The 21961-nt window shown below is 37.7% G+C and overlaps 1 protein-coding gene across 18 annotated transcripts in view; it reads left to right on the forward strand.

Annotated features, from left to right (window-relative positions):
- ERC2 (ELKS/RAB6-interacting/CAST family member 2) overlaps nt 1–21961 on the forward strand; it is a 691106-nt gene that overhangs the window by 280477 nt on the left and 388668 nt on the right. For 10 of the 18 annotated variants that reach the window (XM_067463537.1, XM_067463536.1, XM_067463539.1 and 7 more), the window contains 3 exons: nt 6531–6671; nt 10779–10919; nt 15444–15479. In XM_067463537.1, coding sequence (XP_067319638.1) covers nt 6531–6671; nt 10779–10919; nt 15444–15479 — 318 coding nt within the window. The remainder of the gene's footprint in view (nt 1–6530; nt 6672–10778; nt 10920–15443; nt 15480–21961) is intronic. The other 8 variants (XM_067463542.1, XM_067463543.1, XM_067463544.1 and 5 more) reach the window with 2 other exon arrangements.

Raw genomic sequence — 21961 nt, forward strand, 5'->3', positions numbered from 1 at the left:
ACATCTGCAGTTACTTTTACTGCAAATAAGCAGTTTGAATGTGTCTGATATAGAGCTTTCAACCATTGCCATTTAGTTCTTGCTTGCTTTAGTGATAAAATATATGTAGATTAGACCTGATATATACAGCCAGACCATTTGCCAATATAAATAATACTAGAACAGATATGTTGTTGGGGCTTCATCATGTTAGTGGTTAGTCAATGAAAACTCGGGACATTTAAATATGCCTTTTCAACATCTAGTTCATGGAGATTAAAGTTTAATTGATCTTTGTTTTCTGCTGGAGAGTGATATTATCCAGTCTTAAATAAAAAATAAAAGGTGCAAGTGTGATTAAAAGCACAAATGGTTTATACTCATCCTGGTATCATTAATAAAGTAAAATTTAAATAAATCGTACAGGCTTCATTTTTTTTACAAAATAAATGTTTTTGAGCCACAATAGTTCTATTTAAAAAGTGGAAAGATCCACAATTTCAGTGAAAACTGACAGATTTTATTCTTTTCTAGCTATTGAAGAACCAAAGTATAGAGTCAATTCATCCATAATAAAATTAGTATCATTATAGAATTTATCTGTCATGACTTGAAACTACTGATGGCCAAATTCTTAATGAAATTCTCTAACGCACTTTTGTCAGTTCCTAGGATTATGGATGTCATTGCATCTTTGTCTTCAAAATTCCCTAGATTTAGCTATGGGTGCTGTGGGAATTAATTTTGTTATTAATATTTCACCATGCAGGTTTTGTAGATAATTGTGCTGGTTCTAATATAAATTTCTCTCTTTTTCATGTCACAATCTGTGGAAATCCAGTGAGATAATTTGGGAGGCTTTAGGAGGGGTCCCCCCCCAAATATTTCAAAATAAGAATAGGAATCATAGAATCTCTTTTGAGTCTTAGCCCAGTTAGACATCCATTCTGGCTTCTTTGCACTTGTCTTATTTTTTCTCTTTGTTGGCACTGTTTGGAATTGCACCTTGAATATTTCACTCTTTAAAAACTCCAATTCATCCTGAACTTCCTTGGTTTTTTAGTATTGGCATCCATGGAATGCTGCTCAGTATTTCCTTCATTTTTTGGAAGTCTGCTCTCCTAAAGTCCAGAACGTGGGTTTGACTTGTCTTAGTTTCAGCTTTCCTTCGTATCGCAAACTGCAGGAGCACATGATCACTTGCCCCTAAGGATCCGACCACTGCGATTGCATTGATCAGGTCCTCCTTGTTTATTAGATGAGATCCAGATTAGCCAATCCCCTTGCTGCCTCTTTTACCCTCTGGACCATAAAATTATCTGCAAGGCAAGCAAGGAATTTGTTGAACTTTGTACTCTTGGCCAAGTTTGTTTTACAGCAAATATTGGGATAGTTGAAATCACCCATGACTACTATATCCCTTCTTTGTGTCTGTTTGGTCAACTGTTGGCTTCACTGAGTTCTTCACCCTGACTCAGAGGTCTGTAGTAGACACCCTCAATAAGATCTCTTTTAGTCCCGGTTCCCTTGATTCTATGCCTAGCAGTATCATTGGTTCCTATATGAATTAACATGAGCGGGGGATGATGGGGCTTGAGGAGCCTGGTGAGCCTCTGAGTGACATGGTATGTTTTTGCCCATGGGAGGCAGCATATTTCTCAAGCCATCCCATCCTGTCAAGAAATGACGGCTTCCATTCTTCTAAGGAGGGAGTCTCCTACTACCAAAACCTGTTTCCTTTGAGGATTGACAGGGTCCCTTTTGTGCAAGATAGTGTGTAGGTCCCCACAAAAGTAATCCTGTTGAAGTCGATTGTGTAGGTGTAAAGTATTGTTCTTCTCCTCGACATCTCTGGTGCATTCGTCAAGGACAATCTATTGAGATTCATCCAAGATCCCATCATTCTCCTGAGTGTGTTCCTGTTGCACCTAGTCTATGACTGAGGATGGAACATCTGCATGATTGTGCAAATGTGAATGTGGTGAAGTGTTGTTATAGTAAGGGCTGTCCCCCGCACACTGATCAAGGACAGTCCACTGAGCTGTATCTAAGTCATTATGGTCTTTCCCAAGACAATGCGTTTCCTGTTTCCTGATCAGGTGTTAGTTGTGTAACAATTTGGAATCTATTGTGTAACAGCAGCTGGGCAGAAATATTCCGAGGAGGCTTCCTGATCCTGTGTCTCTTTCTAAGGGTGACGTTCTTCCAAGCCTGAAGGTTGTCCACATCTGAAGTTATCTCCCCATAAGCTTCCCCATAATGTTGGTGTTGGTATGATGTGGGTTGTGTGTATAGAAAAGTGTGTGATGATGTGTTCAAGAATAGTTTGAGTTTCTGAATGTCCCTCAGTGTCTTAATACGGTCCTCAAGTTGTTGGATCCTCTATTCCATGAGAGTCATCTGTTTATACTTGGGAAGGTTTTGTGTTTGCTCCATCTGCACACTGCTAATAACCTCCCTCTTTTGTTTGTTTGTTTGTTTTATGTTGTTTTCTGTATGAAGGAGTAAAGGTGTGGGTTAGTGAAGGTGTGAGTTTGCTCATGCAACACTGGCTTATATAGCTTAAACAGGAAGCAAACACACACTCCACAATCACTCACTAATTGCTGTCCTGAAACTGTCAATCACTGCTGGCTGAAGAATTTAACCTCACTTTCAAAACAAAACAAACACTCAGAAAAGCTAGTCTTAAACTACAAAAGTCAAGCACACACTCAGATTTCTAATGCACTAAGATAAGGCTTACCTGAAGCAAAGGGAGCAATGCTGGCTTCTTGCTTCCTCAGCTTCTGTGGGAAAGCTCTCAAAGCCCATAATAAGACCGTCCTCCTAATTTACAATGCTGAGTGTGGTATGCTTTTATGCTATAATGGAGAGAGATAAAAATCAGGAGGATGTTCAGTTAGAGAATGCTATAAATATCCTTATCTTATTTATTATCTTGATCCATCGCAGTCTGGTTTCAGGCCTGGCCACAGTACGGAGACAGCATTGGTTGCCTTGGTGGATGACCTCCAAAGGGAACTAGACAGGGGAAGTGTGTCCCTGTTGGTTCTCCTGGACATCTCAGCGACTTTCGATACCATCGACCATGGTATCCTTCTGGGGCGGCTCTCCGGAGTGGGTCTTGGGTCATCACTTTGCAGTGGCTCCGCTCTTTCTTGGAGGGTCGCTACCAGTTGGTGAAGCTGGGCAACACCTGCTCAGACCCCTGGCCTTTGTCCTGTGGGGTCCCACAAGGTTCCATCTTATCCCCTATGCTCTTTAATATCTACAAGAAACCACTAGGTGAGGTCATCCAGAGTTTTGGAGTTTGGTGCCATCTGTATGCAGATGACACCCAACTCTACTACTCCTTTCCACCTAATTCCAAGGAAACCTCTCAGGCTCTAAACCATTGTCTGGCAGCTATGATGGATTGGATGGAGTCTAACAAGTTGAAACTTAATCCAGACAAGACAGAGGTCCTCATTGTTAGTTGGGGGTGGGGGATCAGGTAGTTGGGTGGCAACCTGTGCTCGATGGGGTTACATTCTTGCTGAGGACACAGGTTTGTAGCTTTGTGGCCCTCTTGGACTTGACATTGTCACAGGCTCCTAACTGGAGCTAGCTATAGGCAGTGCACAATGCCCCTATTAAAACAGCTCCACTGGCTGCCGATAAGTTGCCAAGCCAAATTCAAGGTGCAGGTGATTACTTATAAAGCCCTAAACAGTTCGGGTCCCACCTATCGCCGTGATTGCATCTCCCTCAATGAATCGGCGTGGACTCTAAGATCCACTGGGGAGGCCCTCCTCTCACTCCCACCACCGTCTCAAGTCCAGATGGTGGGGACAAAGGAGAGAGTCTTCTCAGCAGTGGCCCCCTGCCTCTTGAATGCCATCCCCAAGGATATAAGGCAGGCTCCATCACTCACCTCTTTTCGTAAGAACTCAAAGACTTGGTGGTTTCATCAGGCCTTTGAAAATGACTAGTCTCCAGTTCCAAGCCCTTGGCCAACTGTTAGGACTTGGCCTTGTACTCCACCCATTACCCAGTCCCCTGTCATCTGAGGGCACTTTTTCTTCCAACCCAGACCTTTTGTATAGTCCTTTGATTGGCTCTGGAAATGAGCACCCCGGTCCCCCAGTATGACCATTGCTGAGACTGGTCCCTGCACTGTAGCATTCCGCCAGTCCCATGCTTCCCTTTTTTCTGCACTAGCCTTGGCCCAGCTCGCTCAACAGTTTAGACCCTTTATCAAAATTTTGGCCCCTGATAGCTTACCTTGCACGAAAGGAGAGAGCGGAACTGGTTCTTAAATTGGTTTTAATGTATATGTTGTGTTAATAGTTTATGCCCATGTTTTATGTTTCACATTGTATGTCTCTTGTATTATTTTGCATATGTGGAAACTGCTCTGAGTCCCCTAGGGGAGATAGGGCAGTATATAAATAAAGTTTTATTTTTATTTTTTATTATTGATATATTAAAAACCAAATTAATGCTATCTCTGCACTGGGTTTTATTCCAGGTTTTAAAATTAAAATAGCTAAATTAGATGTTGAATCCTACTGCCAAAAATAAGTTCAGCATATTTTGAGTAGCTTGTTTAAAGTCAGGGATTCACTATCCCACTGACACAGAAACCTTTGAGGACCTCATTTCATCTTATTCCTCAGTGACTGTAGCCTGTGGAACAGTTCCTCAGTGTTAATGTTGGCTCCAGGGATGATGCATTTATTTCTCATGCCAAGTCCCTGGAGAGCAAAACAAACCCTGAAGGATGAGAAGTCTAGAAATAAATGCACAGGGCTTTCAACAGGGCTTCCTTCAAAATCCAAAAGTAGGGGCAGTAGAAACAAGAAAAGCAAACTATGAAAAACATTTATTTGTTTAATGTCAAGGCTTTGTATAATTTTTCTACAAAATCTGTGAATCTTGAGGAATCTAACAATGCAGTCTCAAGTGTGTCTGAACACAGCACGTGTCCCAGCATGGTTTTAATCTCCGGAAAGCATGTGGATTAGTGTTACAGTAATATCCAGTAATAATCACATTTTAAATGAATACATTCAAACTCTGTTTGACTTCTAGCAAATACCCAAATATATCTAAATTTGTCACTGCTGTACAGTTACTTTCCTTTAGGAGGTGAAACAGGATTAGATGCTCTTTAGTACTGCAATCAATCTAAGCACTTCCAGGTTTTTTAAAAAAATGCTCTTAAAATGCAGTAGCTAATAATGCCTGTTCTGTATCAACAATCTTATTTTGAGATCATTGGTCTTAGAGATGATTATTTTTCTATGTCAAAAAGCTCCAAATGTGTATGCATGGAAGGTCCCCTGACTGAGGCCTTATTACTTGGTTAAATAAATGTCTTCACTTGAATGTTAAAAATCTCACAATAATATTAACATTAGTTATATATTTGTCCATCTAGCACAATACATAGCCTCAGCTATAGTACTGATCAAACATAAGGCTCTTTTGTGTGATGTATTATATTGTATTACAAGAGAAAAGAACTAAGGTTTTTGAAGAAACACAAATATTTGCGCTCTCTTTTAAGGGTGTACACTAACAGCTTCCTTTTGAAATGAGGCACATATTTATACCTCATGAATACATTTTGTGTTGAACGAGATTGTTGCTGTCCTCCTGGCTTTCTAACTTAATATGATGCTGCTCAAGAATATAGGCCTCAAGAGTATAGGCAACAGCTGGTTGTCCAGTAAAAAGGGAAAAGTGGATATTTGCATTGGAAACCAGTGTTTATATCAGATCTTGGAGATGTTACTTTTTGGATTGGTTCCCACAAACCTCAACATAGTATGCCTACTACTATGCCAGTGGGAAGATGCTGGAATATGTATTCCAAAACAAAACAAAACAACTTTCTCAATGATATGGTTTAAATTCATCAAGTGATAATGGAAGGATGGTAACAGGAAAGTCAAAAATACATAGGATATACATAGGATACAGTACAATAACAAACTATAGCAAATTAAATGCAATTCACAGAGCTTGCATGATGACTTGTTTTGTGTACACATGTACATAAGTGTTTAATTAATTAATGTCTTGCCTTTCTTCTGACAAATGAATACAAGTACTGTACTGTTAAACTCTTATAGTGCAACTGTTAAAAACCAATTTTTTTATTAAAATTGTATTAAAATTAACATGCGTTAAAAGAGTTTTAACACATGTAAAGAATGATTTAAAAGATTAAAGGATAACACATCTACTAACCGTTTGACCTTCTCTTTCTCTTTTTGCATTGTGCCTTGGACTGCTCAAGCAGAGAGAAGGGTGTTCTTGTATAATTAGCGAATCACAATATGTTGAATCATGGGAACTTCACAGCTTGACAGGTCAAAGCTGAGGGCCTGACCTCCATTCATAGAGCTAGTTAAGTTGCTGGGAGGATGACCCCAGTATTGATGTTTTGCTATTGAGAGCAAATCCAGAGTTTCTGTGGAAAATAATAATATATATTTTAACTTCTTAGGCAATATATGCTGCTTGAAATGATAATTTGTAGCTGTACTTTCTCTTTTTAGGAGAGAATTATAGAGCGATTAAAGGAGCAAAGGGAGAGAGATGACCGTGAAAGGGTTGAAGAAATTGAATCCTTTAAAAAAGAAAACAAAGACTTGAAGGAAAAGGTGAATGCTTTACAAGCAGAGCTAACAGAAAAAGAGGTCAGTATTTGCAATTAAATATTTGGATTGATGTTATTTAATTATCATATGGAATTGTGTAGTTAAATGTTAGAGCAGAAAAATAGCATATTCTGAATACTGAAGGATGCCCCCCCCCCCCCCACTCCACACATTCATATTGGTAAATAATGGATGGACTCCAAATGGATTTTTGTATATATATAAAAAAAGAATTTTGTTTGGAACTGACTATTTTTGCAGTTTTGCCCTCTGCTTTGTTTCCTTTTTCCTACTGTATCAGAAGGGACCACAATTATTTTGACCATTGGAAACTGCAATATGAAACTTCTCAGGGCCATTCTGAGGACCCTTCCAAACAGGGCAGAAACCCAGGAGGAAGTGGGTTATTTTAACCCCCTTTCTCCTGGTTTCTGTCCTCAACCCAAACCAGGGCTTTCCCTTGGCTAGATGCCGCGGTTGACCCAGGATGGCATCCAGCCTCCCTCCATGCCCCATTTCTCTCAAAAAAACTTACTGGGGGGGGGGGGGAGGGAGGCTGATGGGAGCTCAGGCCCCTCTGAAGAGTACTCCTGCATGTCATTTTTTCATGCCAGGAGTACAGTGCAGAGGGGCCTGTGCAAGGAGGTTGGATGCCATCCTAAGTCAACCTTTGACTGACCTGCAGAGGGGACTGGACTGCCAGCAGGCCCCTCGAGTAAGGTTTTTTTTTTGGGGGGGGGAATGGGGAGCTGGGGTGAGGGGATGGATGTGTACCTTCTTGCTTCTTCAATCTCCAGGACCCCAAAGAACTGGGAAGGCTGTGGGGATTGACCCCTGAGACTGCAGAAGCAGGCTTAGGAGCCAGTGCCCATAGGCCTGGAACTTGACAAGTTCCCGACCTTAGCTTAATATTCTAATCTTTCCAGGAATCACATTAATGTTCAGTAAACTGGGAAATTCAAATTTATTCCACATCAATCCGGGTTTACCTGAGACGTTGTTTGGATGCCTTGGGTAAACCCATTATCTATTATGGGGAATCAGGCCTGTATAGAAGGGCCCTCATTCAGTGGATGAAACTTAATTGCCATTATTTTTACCATTTTTACCAGTTTGTAAATTATGCCTGTTTAAATTGTTATATCATATTATATGTCTACCTGCGTTTGGAGACAAGCCCAGAAAATGTAGTTGCAGAATGTTATGATGAGTTCTAACTGGGATTTAGCTTTATGATCGTATTGTGCCATCATTCATTTCAGAGCTAAAATTAAAAAGTAGGCTCTGGCCTTTAAACTCCTTTGAGGCTAGGAACATAGCATCTCAAGTGGCTGTTCCCATGTGTCACTAACAAAGCTCTGAGATAATCTACAGAAAACCTTTTTTCACATGGCAATGGTTTAAGTAGCAAGGAGTAAAAAGAACTTCTCAGTAGTGACTGCTCTTGCTTCACATTTGTCCTTTACTGCCCAGAAAAGTTTTTATACTGTAACACTCAAAGGCTAATTTGTACTTTCATAGGGCTTTTAAATTCTCTTCTTCAGTTCTACTCCTGTACATTCATTCATGAGGAATCAACAAACTAGGGGCTTCCACAATCTTGGCAGCATTTGTCTAGACAAATGGTTCCCAATCTTTGGTTTTCCAGGTGTTTTAGACTTAGTTCCCACAATTCCTAACAGCCGGTAAGCTGGCTGGGATTTCTGGGAACTGAAGTCCAAAACAACAGGAAGACCAAAGTTTGGGAAATACCAGTCTTGGTCAAGAGGCCACAAATTTTCTTCCCCTTCCACACATCATCCAGAGAATGAAAGCTGTGAAATAACTAAAAATTGATTTGTTGGATGAATAGTCTTGACTGTGTACTAAGAAGTCCCTGATCCAAATTTCATTAACTCAGCCAAAGCAGTTTTTAAGCCTGTACTACATAGGTCATAATGATATGATAATGAGTAAAATATCATGCTTTCATTTCTGTTGAGTAGTGATGCTTTACCTTTCAGGAATTAGCATTAGTTATGAACTTGAAGGTGAAAAAAAATCAAGAATGTCATAGCACATATTTTCTATATATCATACCTAATTTTTATTAAAAGTGATGTTGACAAAAGTCTAAAGTTTTGCCATAGTCTTGATTGGGCCTAAGATGGTGTCATAAAGTTGCCATCTTATTGTGAGAGCATCAAAATTATATAGTCTTATGATTGGAAATGATTACTGATGGAAAACTAATTATGTCAAAATCCATGGTTCCTCCATGACTGTATTTCCAACTCTATGCTTTGCTTAAAGATGATGGCAATGATGATAGCCAGCTGTTACCGCTGACTATCTCTTGCAAGGTGTTAGTGCAGAGTTACAGACATCTAGAAAATGGAAAGAAAAAGGAAGAGGGGCCAATCGAGGGCAAGATGGATGGATGGTATCCTTGAAGTGACTGGCTTGACTTTGAAGGAACTGGGGGTGACCACAGCCGACCGGGAGCTGTGGTGTGGGCTGGTCCATGAGGTCACGAAGAGCTGGAAATGACTGAACGAATAAACGACAACAGACTTGCATACATGGATGTTTTCTAACTTAATCCCATAGTCTTATAACTATGTTTTATGTGTGAAATGAAAGGTGCTAATAAAAAATATTAGAAATAGTTCATTGAACTTAATATAATGATAAATACAAGCAAGCAGCCCAGTGATGGGGTTGATACCCATTTCTTTACATAATGAAAAAATGTAGACCTCTGCCCTGCATTAACAATATTTGATGCTTTTTGGAGGGTAGGTCAGTTGCTCCACTTTTCATTTCTCCACACACACAAACACATTGAAAGGGTGCTGAAGTGGTTCTATCAAGTGAAAACTAGTCATGATGCTTTACTAGAATTTGAGGAATTCTACTCCTCAGTGTCAATTGCTGTGGAACCCAAGCTGCTAAGGCTCTCACTTCTAGGTCTGCCATCAGCTCCTTTTTAACATTTGCTACAGTCAAATTGCTGCTGAACTAGCTTGGACTGATCCAGTAGCACTCTCCTTAGCTGCAGATAACATCCATGTGGCAAATCTGATTGAGTTGTTAAATAGGGAAGGATTGGTTTATAAAACAAACAAGGCTAAAGAGTGGTATCAGAGTGGCATTTCTTGAAGTCAAAAGGAAAAAGGAAGGCCATCACCTCTTCACCTTTCATTTTCACTTTTTCTCAGCACGAGTTCAATGCACAGTATGACATCTGATGTTCAGTATAGCTCAATGTTTAATGAGCAATTCTTCACCATTTTACGAGTAGCTAATTATGTGAGGTGGAATGAGAAAATGTCTAGTATGATGATATTGAATAATATATTATACTATGGATTCAGCCCAGAGAAAAACCTCTTCAGAAATCCTGGAGCAAGAATTGCAGACTAGACTTGAAGCAACAGTCTCTTGTTGCCCCAAGATATTGTGTACCCCTTCTAACAGTTCTGTGTCTTTTCAAAACAAACGAATTGTGATGGGAAAGCCCAGCTGGATTTAATATTGTGAGACTTCAAAATCCACAATACAGTAATGGCATTTGGCGCCATTTCTATGTTTGATCAGAGTCACCTGATATGATGGCCTGAGAGAGGCTACCCTGGAAATTAGTCATAAAAACCATACATTAAGTGGAAACATTGCAGATACTAAAAAAAGCATACTTAGTTCCAAGCTGGATATTACTTTGCTGAGGAGGCTTATATGTATGGAAAACTAGAGATTACAAATTAAACATCCTGGAAAACTTTAAAACATTAGCATTATATGATTTTTTTTAATTTAAGGCAACAATTCAGTTTCCAAACATGTAGCTACATGTAGAATATCTCTATGTTGCCAGTGATTATCCATTTACTTTTGGTTAGACTAGAAGCAGTACAGTGTACATACTGCCTATATATGGTATGATCTATTCCTATGTAAAATATATATATGATTGCATCAAGGGCTGAACACAGTATGAGCCTTACTATTTTGGACTCTGAAATGTCAGTGCAGATATTCCTGAAAGGACTGCATTCTGCACAGTTGTCAAGTCTGCTGTGAAAGGTTTACTAGGGATTAAAATCAGGTCAGTGTTTTCTGGTAACCTTCTCTTTCAATTGTTTTTTTATATATATCTTTTTTTAGTCTAGCTTAATTGACCTCAAAGAACATGCATCATCATTGGCTTCTACAGGGCTGAAAAGAGACTCCAAGTTAAAGTCTTTAGAGATAGCCATAGAACAAAAGAAGGAGGAGTGTAGTAAGCTAGAAGCACAGCTGAAAAAGGTAAATACCACCGATAAGAACTTTTGTTCGGGATGCATGCTTGCATTTCTGCTATTAAAGATGTTGCCTGCTGGTTTCAAGTCCTAATTACTTTTTAGAGATGGAAATGTTCACAATGTACTTTATAGCTTGTCTATTAAAATTTCTGAAAATATGTCTGATTCATATGAAATCTAAAAGTGTTTTATATGGCCTTAATTTATTTGGATAGCTTGAATAACAACAGCACTCTGGTGGTAATAATAATAATAATAATAATAATAATAATAATGAATAATATGTGTTATTAGATGGTATCTAGCAAGAAAGTCTTGTAAATACATACTGTACAAACTTATGGGGTCTAAATCATATTTAATTGCATGTGGTCTCAAATTTTATCACCAATACTTTTGAAACCATGTTAATACATTTTATCATGCATTATTTCTCTTTCCTATGTCAGTTAGTACTGTGTGTGTTCATTGTTGAAACACAAACTCATAACATACTTCTTGGTTTAAGCATCATGTTTGCCTTCCACACATTGCAAATAGACATGTGTTACCATTTGACTGAGGGCACAGTGTAGCCAAATCTGGGCAAGTCTCATTTTAATTGAAAAGGGAACTTACGAATTCTTCCGTTTGTCACATGGCTCATACATCATTGCAGGCAGACATTTATAAAAGTGTTAATGATAGAAAACAAAGCAATCATTTCTACAAGAATATGAGTAATTTCTACAAGGTTCCACACACAGTGCATAAACCAAAAGACATGCAGTTATGCAAACTTGTTTTACGTTCCAGAATTATGAGGACACAAGAACAGGTATTACATGACCCGATTGACACTTGACTTAATTACAAGTTATTTTCTTTAAAAGTTAACTATAAAGATCAAGATGCAGTCCATAACAAGTCCTCATCTGACTAAAAATTGAGGTAAAACCATCCTAGTGCAGGTAACACACAATAAGCTAGTACAGATTTGGCACAACATGACACTCCAGAAGTTGGATATCCATTTCCATTTTGTTACTAGCTATTTAACACTTGCACTGAAGATACTCCAGCATCAGCCATTTGACAGAGCTGTATTATGCAGATGAAATGAATCTCTGTGTTTCATACAAAGTAGGTGTTTTTTAAAGAAATTATTTTGTCCACCAGTTTAGTTTCAATTGTTCTTGAGAATGACTCTGAGAATTGTAAAAAATATATCAGATAATTACTTTTAAGGTAAGCATTTTGATTTCAACTGCATAGCTTCATGGTCACTTAACATGTAAATACTAAAAACAGTTTTAAGTTCAAGACTAGTGTTTTATTATTGGGTATATAAACAGATAATTTAGTCAACATTAACAAAGCATGTGAGTTAGAAAACAAAGACTTAACAAAGAAAACAGTAAAAACATTAAAAAGATGGTGTCGTGTAGTGGTTTGAGGGTTTGACTAGGATCCTGGAGACCAGGATTTGAATCTTCACTTGGCCATGGAAACCCAGTGGGTGACCTTGAATAAATCAGAGTCACACACTCTCAGCTCCAGAAGGAGGCAGTGATAAAATCTCCTCTGAAAGAAAACCTCATAATAGGTTCACTGCAGGATTATCAAAAGTTGGAAACAACTTGAATGCATACAATAGCAGCAACAAAAGTAAAAACATTGTTTTTCAATATAAGAAATATAGCATTTATTTCTTGATTTGTCATGATGAGAAATGTACAGGATTCTAATAAATGACTTCAAGCAATTTTTTTTAAATTACATTTTACATCCTCTAATTTCTGCTAAAACATAAGGTATTATGTGTGGAAAAGCTCATATACCAGATATGCAGGGTTGAGAATTAAGCTTTTAATCTTTTATGATGACCATCAATCATCAAATTAAGTTAGTTTATTTGTCTGATAGTGAAAATCACACAGGTGCAAAATACTTCATTCCTATATATGCTGTTTTCAAATGTCTGCTTTCAGCAGTACTGATAGATCATAAAATTGAATTATCTGAATGTTCAGAATGTAATGACAGGACTGTGTGAATGAGAGGAATGAAATATTTTAAAAGTGGGGAAGGAAATTCCAAATAAAACTTGAAAACACATTTTTCAGTATTTCCCTTTTTTTAAAAAAAACCTTTGAAAATTGCATGTAACGTATCATTCTGCAAGAACACAGTGAAAAATTTAGTGATAAATCGAAATGATGACAGAAAATGTGGTAACTTGGTACTTTCTTCCTTTCAGTCACAGAAAAATGTCCTATGCTCTGAGTTAGTTTGCTGTAAATAAGTATTTTTTCTTATCACTTTCATTTCTTTTCTCTTTTTTCTGTCTAATTTCTTTACATATTGGTGAGCCAGGAATTGACAAATCAGTAAATCATATTTATGGAAATCCATTTCTATTTTTAAATGTTTTTATGCCTCACCACTGCTCACTTTGGCATAATTTTCCATCAGCAACCTTTGTATTTGGAAATGAATACCCAAACTTAAATCTGATCAGCAAATTACTGTATGCACTCATCAACAAGGTAGATATTTCATTTAAAAATACTGACCCCTCCAAAACTGGGTTGACTTGTTTGTGAGCCAATCTAAAAACAAACCATTCCTTCCTCTGAATCGAGTGCTGAAAGGTGAGAGATTCATCTATCCCAGATGAATCTAATAGCACCAAACCCTCTACTCTCTTGTCCATGGCACTGCTTCTAGCTTTTATGAATTCATGGGTGGGAAATGGCAGCAGTGGTGTCTCTTTGGCACTTCCCCTCATAGGAGCACTAAATGAATAGAGGGGGTTGGCGCTTCTTAAGCTCTCACCTTTCTGCTTGGAGAAGGGATGTTTCATTTTTATACGAGTTAATAATATACCTTAACTTATATGAAAAAGAAACAATCTCTTCCTCTGAGCGGTGAATGACCTTTTTGAATATCTGGTTGAGAAAATGGCTATAGCAGCAATAGCCAGAGTTTACTGGTCAACTTAGGTGACATGGGTACTTTCTCTTCTCTTTGGAATGGCTCAACTTGATCCATTGGTCCTATCAAAATTCACAGTTTTGGGCTCCAGACATGTCTGAGTATATATGGACACATTGAAAAATGGAAGTCATTAAATAATATATTCAGATGTAATGACTGGGATCCCACATGGTACTTCCATAGATAGAACCAGTTTCCCAATGGAATCAAAAGAGGACAAACCCCTTCTTTCCTAAAGTCCCCAATATACACAAATCCCCTGCTCCAGAGTATTTGAAAACCCCCAAAACCATTTTTTGCACTATGAAGTCTTCAGAAAGGAGGAAAAGAGGTCTCATTCTAGCAGCATTGCATTTATGCCACAATATTGCAACTTCATAATGCTCATATTTCAAGGAGCAGGAGAACACATAAGAAATTAATTTCTTTTTGATGGATGAAATAACACTATACATCTAAATTAGTGCAGGATGAGTTCTAGTGGTGCCTGGGAAGAGCTTCATTAGAAGCCCTGAGGCCTTCCTCCCCAATGAAGATGAAGGAGCTATTTTGAAAAAGGGAGTTACTCTGAAAGGACACTCTGAAAGGACCCTCTGACGCACCTCCAAGGCAGTATAAAAAGCAGCAACTCAACAAGTCTGGATAACCACAGAGCACCCATGAAAAAAGGAGGGCACCTGCATAGGACTCTTGCATCTTTGCTAGTGAAACACTGGTAGCAAATTGGAAAATATGAGGATACAACAGAAGGTTTTTCTCTAGTATATTTTCCACCACTAATTTAGAAGTATGGTAGGTCAGTTTACTTCTTTACAAGGCAATAATGCATAATTTGCTTCTCTTGTAGTGGTTTCAGCAAATATCACTGATGGGAAAGCATCAATCACAGGGCAACCTATTCAGCCCATCAGTGTGTCATATAGTTGAGTCATACCTAGAGGAAGAGTGGATTAGGGGATTTATAATTTGCAGGATCATTTGCTTTGTTTGCCCTGATATTTCACTTCACAATGACTTCCTTTTGTTTGTCACTTCTTAGATTTCCTCATGACTACTGTTTGCCAAACTATGCTGTTCATTCAAATAAGCCTGAGATGCAGTTTTGTATTAATATGAGAAGAAGGCCATACATTGAATGATAAAGTTTAATTAATCTTTTATTATTACCATCTTTGAAGCATTGGTGATAAATTGTAGTCTTGGCCAAAAGCACTTCTAGTGATTCATTGTTAGAGTCTAGCACTCAATGTATCATCAAAAGTGGACAGCTTTCTGTATTTCATGGGTTATTTCACTTTAGAAAGGGAAAGTAACACACTTAGATTTCTCACTCCAGCTATTCTTTTTTAGGAGCCAAAGTCAACATTTATTTTTCCCCAGTGCCTCTCGCTTTCACTAAGGAATGTTTAGAAACTTAAATTTTGACTCCTTTTTAAAATTCCAAGTTCTTCTGTGCAAATGTGCTGGATTTGCTGACCTAATCCTGTTTTCCTGGCTCTTTCCTCCTTTTCCTGTCTGTGCTTCATTCCTTCCCAACTTTGCAATGTAGCAAGCTGAACAATTGTTCAATCAGATGTACAATCCAGTAAGTCATTTCAGAAAGTCTCCGCTGTAACATATGAAAGCATGAGGATCCATCTACCCACCACCATTGTTGTACTCTTCCACTGTGGAGCTTTGCAAAACTATGATGACCTCATTTGCATTATGTCAAACGACACGAGTTTTGTGGACTTTAAGGCTCTATGTTTTAAAATCATGTGTAAAATGCTGCTTCTCAGAAATTGGACGAATGAATCATTCATTCAGTTTTTAAGTGCCTTCAAGTCCTCAACTATTTAACTGTAAGAAAGCATGCAGATACCAGGCTTTGTTGTTATTTTAATGCTATGCTCATACAGTACTTTGTTGGATCCTTCAAATTGAAGCTGTGCTTTAGAATGTTTTTCAGAATATCTCGAACTCAGATACCATATGTATTGACTAAAAATGGTTATGTCACATTTTCACCAGTAAGTTAGAGGATATCTCTTTAAGAATAATAAAGATAAGGTCCCGGATTCAATTCTTATTCCCAGCTAGAGCACTTCAATGGGAACTTGGTATGTTAGCACTTATGGAAGTCTTTTGATTTAATGGGGTCTGCCTTAGTTGGAGTAACAACTGTTTTTAGGCCACCAGGTTCAATATTTGTAAAACAGTAGTCTTCAGAGATGCTGTTATAATGTGCTGTTCCCATCAACCAAATTTTCTCCCTTGTGTAAGTACATGGGATATTGGCCTTAGTATAAAATAATCAAAGCACATAAATATGCCTTTTAAAGTAGGAAATATATGATATAATTGTTTTAATCTTAAATATTTTAATTTCCACATATTCCAAAATGTAAAAAAAAAAATCCGGTGCTAACAAATTCAGTTATGGCACAAGCAGGAGACTTCTTCAACAGTTGCAGAACCCAAGAAAAGACACCTTGCCTACATTGGTCCATGTAGATAGCTTTACAGACATTGTAAGCCATTTAAGGAATAGCAAGAATTTCTCTAAATAGTATAGAAATGAAACATCATTAGTGACAGATTTATATGAACATGAACATTCTTGAACCTCTTAAACATATAAATGACAATAAAATTATGTTATAATGAAAAATTATATAGTGCAAATGTTTTGTAATTTCATTTTGAAGGTGTGCCATTTCTCTAAGCGAGAAGTTTAAAAATAAGGCTACATTCCTGTTCTTTGATTTTCACTAATTACAGTTTCAGAAGGACAGAGAAAATAAGTCTTATAAAAGCACACCACATTTATTAATTCGGAATAATTGCATTCTGAATTACATTGGGTAATTCTGGAATCACATTCAGTGGGTTTCCAGTTCATATATAGAACCAAAGGGTGTTTCCACTTTCGTATACATGTTGAATGGATAAGTGGATTTCATTTGCTTTCCACCAAATCTTTTTTATGGTTAAAATGTATTTTATTTTTTGATTCCAGCAAATGCTTTCGGAGTAAGTTAATATGGCTGGATGGCAAATGGGTGTTTATTCTCCTGAGCTTTCAGTCCCATTTAACATTTCATTATCATCTTGTATGTTTGTGTAACAATACATGGTTTGAAAGGAGTTTTATGCAGCAGTTTTTGAGTACTAGTTGAATTTACGTGAAATAATTTTCATATTTTTATTTCATACAGAGAATCTTCCTTTAAAACACATCTGTAATATATTTGCTGTAAATGGCACAGTGGTTTAAGTGTTGGACTACAATTCTGGAGACCAGGGCTTGAATCTCCGCTGAGTAACATTAGGCAAGTCACCCTCTTCTCTTAGTCTCAAAGGCACAGGCAAATCTCTTCTACCAAATCCTGCCAAGAAACCCCTGTGATAGGTTTATCTGGGGTAACCATAAATAGAAGCTTCTGGTGGTGCAATGGGTTAAACCCTTGTACCAGCTGGACTGCTGACCGACAGTTCAGTGGTTCAAATCTGGAAGAGCGGGTTAAGATCCCTCTGACAGCTCCAGCTCCCCATGCGGGGACATGAGAGAAGCCTCTCACAGGTTGGTAAAACATCAAACATCCGGGCGTCTCTTGGGCATCGTCCTTGCAGATGGCCAATTCTCTCACACCAGAAATGACTTGCAATTTTTCAATTGCTCCTGACATGAAAAAAACCCATACATTATGAAAAATGGCTCAAATGCACACAACAACAGTGTATTTGTAGCTACTCTTCCAAAACTAAGTTTCCCCCCTACAAATATGTCCCAGCAGTGCAGAGTATTATGCACATGTTGACTCAAAGAAACAACTGAAGAGGATAACTCTCAGGCTTGCACACTCACCTTTACACAATGGACCTGGGGACAGGGTGTATTAATGCCTTTTTATGTGGCAGAGAGTGACCATGCCCTAACTGCTTACAAAATGTAGAGATTGTTTTTGTAGTCCAGGCATAGTCAAATGGCAGCCCTCCAGGTGTTTTGGACTTCAACCCCCACAATTTCTAACAGCTGGCAGAAATCTAAGGCCCTATCTATATTGTCTTTATGTCCCAGGATCTGATCCCAGGTTATCTGCTTTGAAGTGGATTATATGAGTCTCCACTGCCATATAATCTGGGATAATCAGATAATCTGGGATCAAATCCTGGGACATGAGGGCAGCGTAGAAGGTGACACAGTCCCATTCCTTTATCTGTTTTGAGAATAGGTCCTAAACCATTTTTTTGGCCTAAAGTCATTGTCCAAAACCCCATTTAAGCATTGCAAATGAGTTTCGGTCAACTGAAGCCAAAACCACTGTAATGATTTGATTCCAATTATGAATATGGATAAAGTTTGAAGCCAGTGCAGCCCAATTTTGATTTAGAGGAGTGTTTATCGCAGCATTTCCTAATAGTAGATTTCAAACTGCTGTTTAGATTCATCCAACTATGAAGTCAAAATTGAAAATCTGGCATTGACAGCCCCTTTGATAAAAAGAGAAAGGGAAAAATGAATTTGATAAATTTTTGCCAGTCAGGACTGTGACGATGTTATATGATAATCCCCTTTAATTTTTGTATTTATTATGTTATCATTATACCCAGTCACTTCTCAGTCACCAGGGTCCCAAAGTGATGTATAACATTTAAAAAAAATATATATGCAGATTAAAACTATTAAAACCCCCAGTTTTGACCACATCAAAAAACTCAGCAAAGTCAATCCAGGCCCAAACCATGGAAAAACAGTTGCAATCTCGGGTACCTGCTAAAAGCTCAGTAGAGATGGGTTCAGCCTGACTTCATTTGGAAAGAGTTCCATGAATAAGGTTCCTCAATAGAGAGAACACTATTTTGCATGTTGGATTGGTGGTACAGAGCTGCCTATGAGAACCTCATATTCTGGCCTGCTTCATTTGTAAGAACAGCGGGAGATAGATAGGGAACAAAAGTAAATGCATGCTTTCCCTTTACTAACTCTCCCCCACTCCTGCACCCTGCTTCCTTTTTGAATTAAGGCAAAGTATATGCACAGGGCAACTAGAAATATTTAACTTAGCCAAGAATCAGTTATCACAGCAAATCTTTACGTGGGTTTTCCTTTATTTTAGATATCCAGACAAAGACATGTTTCTGCCCTCTTCCAAAAGGACAGAACTCATGCTGGATATGAATCAGACCACATTTTTCACAGGGACAGAAAGTAAGGTGAAATCTTCTGAACAGTCACAGACAACAAAACAAATGTCACAGGGGTGTTAACCCTTCGCTAAGCTATCCAAAACTAAAAATAGATCTCTCTCGCTACATACATACATATATATCTCTATCTATCTATGGCTGGCTTTACATTTTAAAATGTACTTGGTTGTGACTTACATTCAGATTCAGCTTAAGAACAAACCTACAGAACCTATTTTCTTTGTAACTTGGGGACTGCTTGTATACACAAAAAGAAAGGGAAATACCCACTTTCTTTTCACAGCTTTTGTGGAAAATTATGCTCATTATTTTAGAAATGCTAAAGGAGCTTTGCTGTTGACTTCAGACTCTACAGCATGTGTTCCAACCTATCTCCAGCATTTAGCCACAGTTTCTAACACTAGTAATTTCTCATGTTAGGAACTGTAACATTAGGAACTTGCATAGTACACTTTAGTATTCTTAAATTTGTCCTAAGAAAATTCTTATTTTCCAAAAACATTTTTGTTTTACAAAAAGCAATTTAATAGGTTCTGTTTTTTCAAAAGGCTTTGTAGATGCTAAGAAATAATAAAAATTAAAGGTATTCTGCTTCTAAATCAACACTTTAAAAATACCAAGGAGGCAAATTTTCAATCACTTTCTCCATTTAATTGCAGAAAAACCCAATAACTTGATTTGAATCTAAAAACAGTCTCAATTTCATTTTGTGGATGTTTAAAATTTGAAGGATCTAAGAAAAGTATTTTTGTTGCATGCATCTCGGTACTGTCTCATTTTAGTTACTAACCACAATAGTGATATTTTGGCTCTTTTTAAAGTCAAGGTGTATTGATCATATTTATATATGTATTATGGGCAATCATTTAAAGAAAGGGTGCCTGCAGCATGCTTATGAATAATCATGTTTTCAGTTTCTTTATATTCAGCAGAATAGTATGACACTGTCATATGTAGCAAGTCTGTATGATATAGACAACATAAATAATACAGAAACCAGTAAAGCTTATTCTTTCATAAGAACTGGCAAGTTTCTTTTTCTGCTTCTGCCTATGAAATATTTGTTGAAATGCAAGTTAGAGAGCAATGTAGACAATCTATTCTGAAAATTGCAAAGGTTGTCAGTATTGCATGCATGTGAACCACACATATTATTCAGAAATGTTCACTAGTAAGCTTTTGGTATTCAGATTTACTGTGCAATTATCATACTCTGTTTAAAATGATGTCTCATGAAGATATTTTCCATAATTGGTAAATCTATGATTCTGGATTTTACTTGCAGGAAGCTGTCTGTATCTTCATGCATCAGTGGCATAACAATTTTTTCTTTTAAGTTTAGCATTACATGTGACAATTCATCAGTTGTGACCGTAATGCCTGGACTTATGGGCTTACTAGATATTGCAGGCCCCATGCTCTGTATTAGGAAGGGGCAACTGCAGCAGATACAGATTCAGTATTTTGTCACAGAACACTTAAGGGGCCACATGTCCCACCAAGAACCTGCCAGATATCCCTTTCTTGTTTTGAAAAACAGATAGTTGTTGGGGTTTTTGTGCTAAACATTGGTGAGGAGAGGCTAGACATAATTAAAAGATTGATGTTTGATGCAAAAACAAGTGATTAATGTAATGCAATAAAAATAGCCACCGGAACATAAAGAGATGATGAAATGACACATTTACATCTTTCCCACTGATTTTTAACTTAAATTTATTGTATAATTATTTGAAGTTTTGCTAAAATCTACTGGTATGCTGTATTAAGAGAGGCAGCATGATATCACGATTTCAGTACTGGACAAGGACTAAGGGAGACTGGGATTCAAATGCCTGGTCATCCATGGAAAACCATTCAGCTAACTTGGGCAAATTAAATGCTCTTAGCCTAACAAGAAGGCAGTGGAAAACCTCTAAATAAATGTTACCAAGAATTAAGGTCCCCCTAAGTTGGTGTTGATTTGAAGGCATCTAACAACAAAAACAAAGTCAACAGTTGACTATGTCCCTTTGGTTCAGTGGGTCCAATTTAGTTGAGACTAGCAATGGGTTTTATTCTATGGTCAGTTGTCCATATATTTGGAGACTGCTCTTTAGACTAATATATACAGGTTCTCATAGCCCATGCTATATGTTTACATACCCAATAGCTTTGATCCTATAGTTGAGTGGATGCACTCAGTTGATACAACTACATTGGCCATTTAACATAGTTTGAAGCTAGCTGAACAATGAACTCCCACAAAACCACACAAAAGAAGACCCTTAATGTGTACCAGTTTATGTAATCACCTTAAGCTGGTTCCAGGATTTCCTATATAATCATTTGCACAGCAAAACAATTTTTTTCAGTACTGGTTTGAAACAGCATTAAATAAGTGTAGATGCGGCCCCAGCGAAATAGATGTTTCAATTTTCCATGGAAAGTGAAAATAAAATATCACTTTTAAAAGAGTTTGTTCTTCGACTAATGAGTCAGATCTCAGCAAATTATTTATTTAAAAAGTAGTTTGAAAATTTTATTCCAGACTTCCTTTCTTCTCTGTTAGTTGCATTATAGTTGAAGAAGCTATTTTCTGAGTTTCAAAAGTGATAAAAGTTATTACTTGTAGTTGCTTTTAAAACTTCTGAACCAAATACTGTCTTTTCCTATAGATTATTACCTCACCATTCACAGCAGAGAAGGAGGCAGGAGCACAAACCTGAGTGTGAAGCATGTGATAATTAGTGGGGTATTGTGTGGTTTTGGGACTAGCATCTTTGCATCTTCAGAGGAAATAGTGAAACATCCGAAGAAAATGCTGCTAGAACATGGCTGTACAGCCCAGAAACTGCACAACACCCCAGTGATTCTGGTCGTGAAAGCCTTCGA

Source organism: Anolis sagrei, chromosome 2 (genome assembly GCF_037176765.1).
Source record: "Anolis sagrei isolate rAnoSag1 chromosome 2, rAnoSag1.mat, whole genome shotgun sequence".
NCBI lineage: Eukaryota > Metazoa > Chordata > Lepidosauria > Squamata > Dactyloidae > Anolis > Anolis sagrei.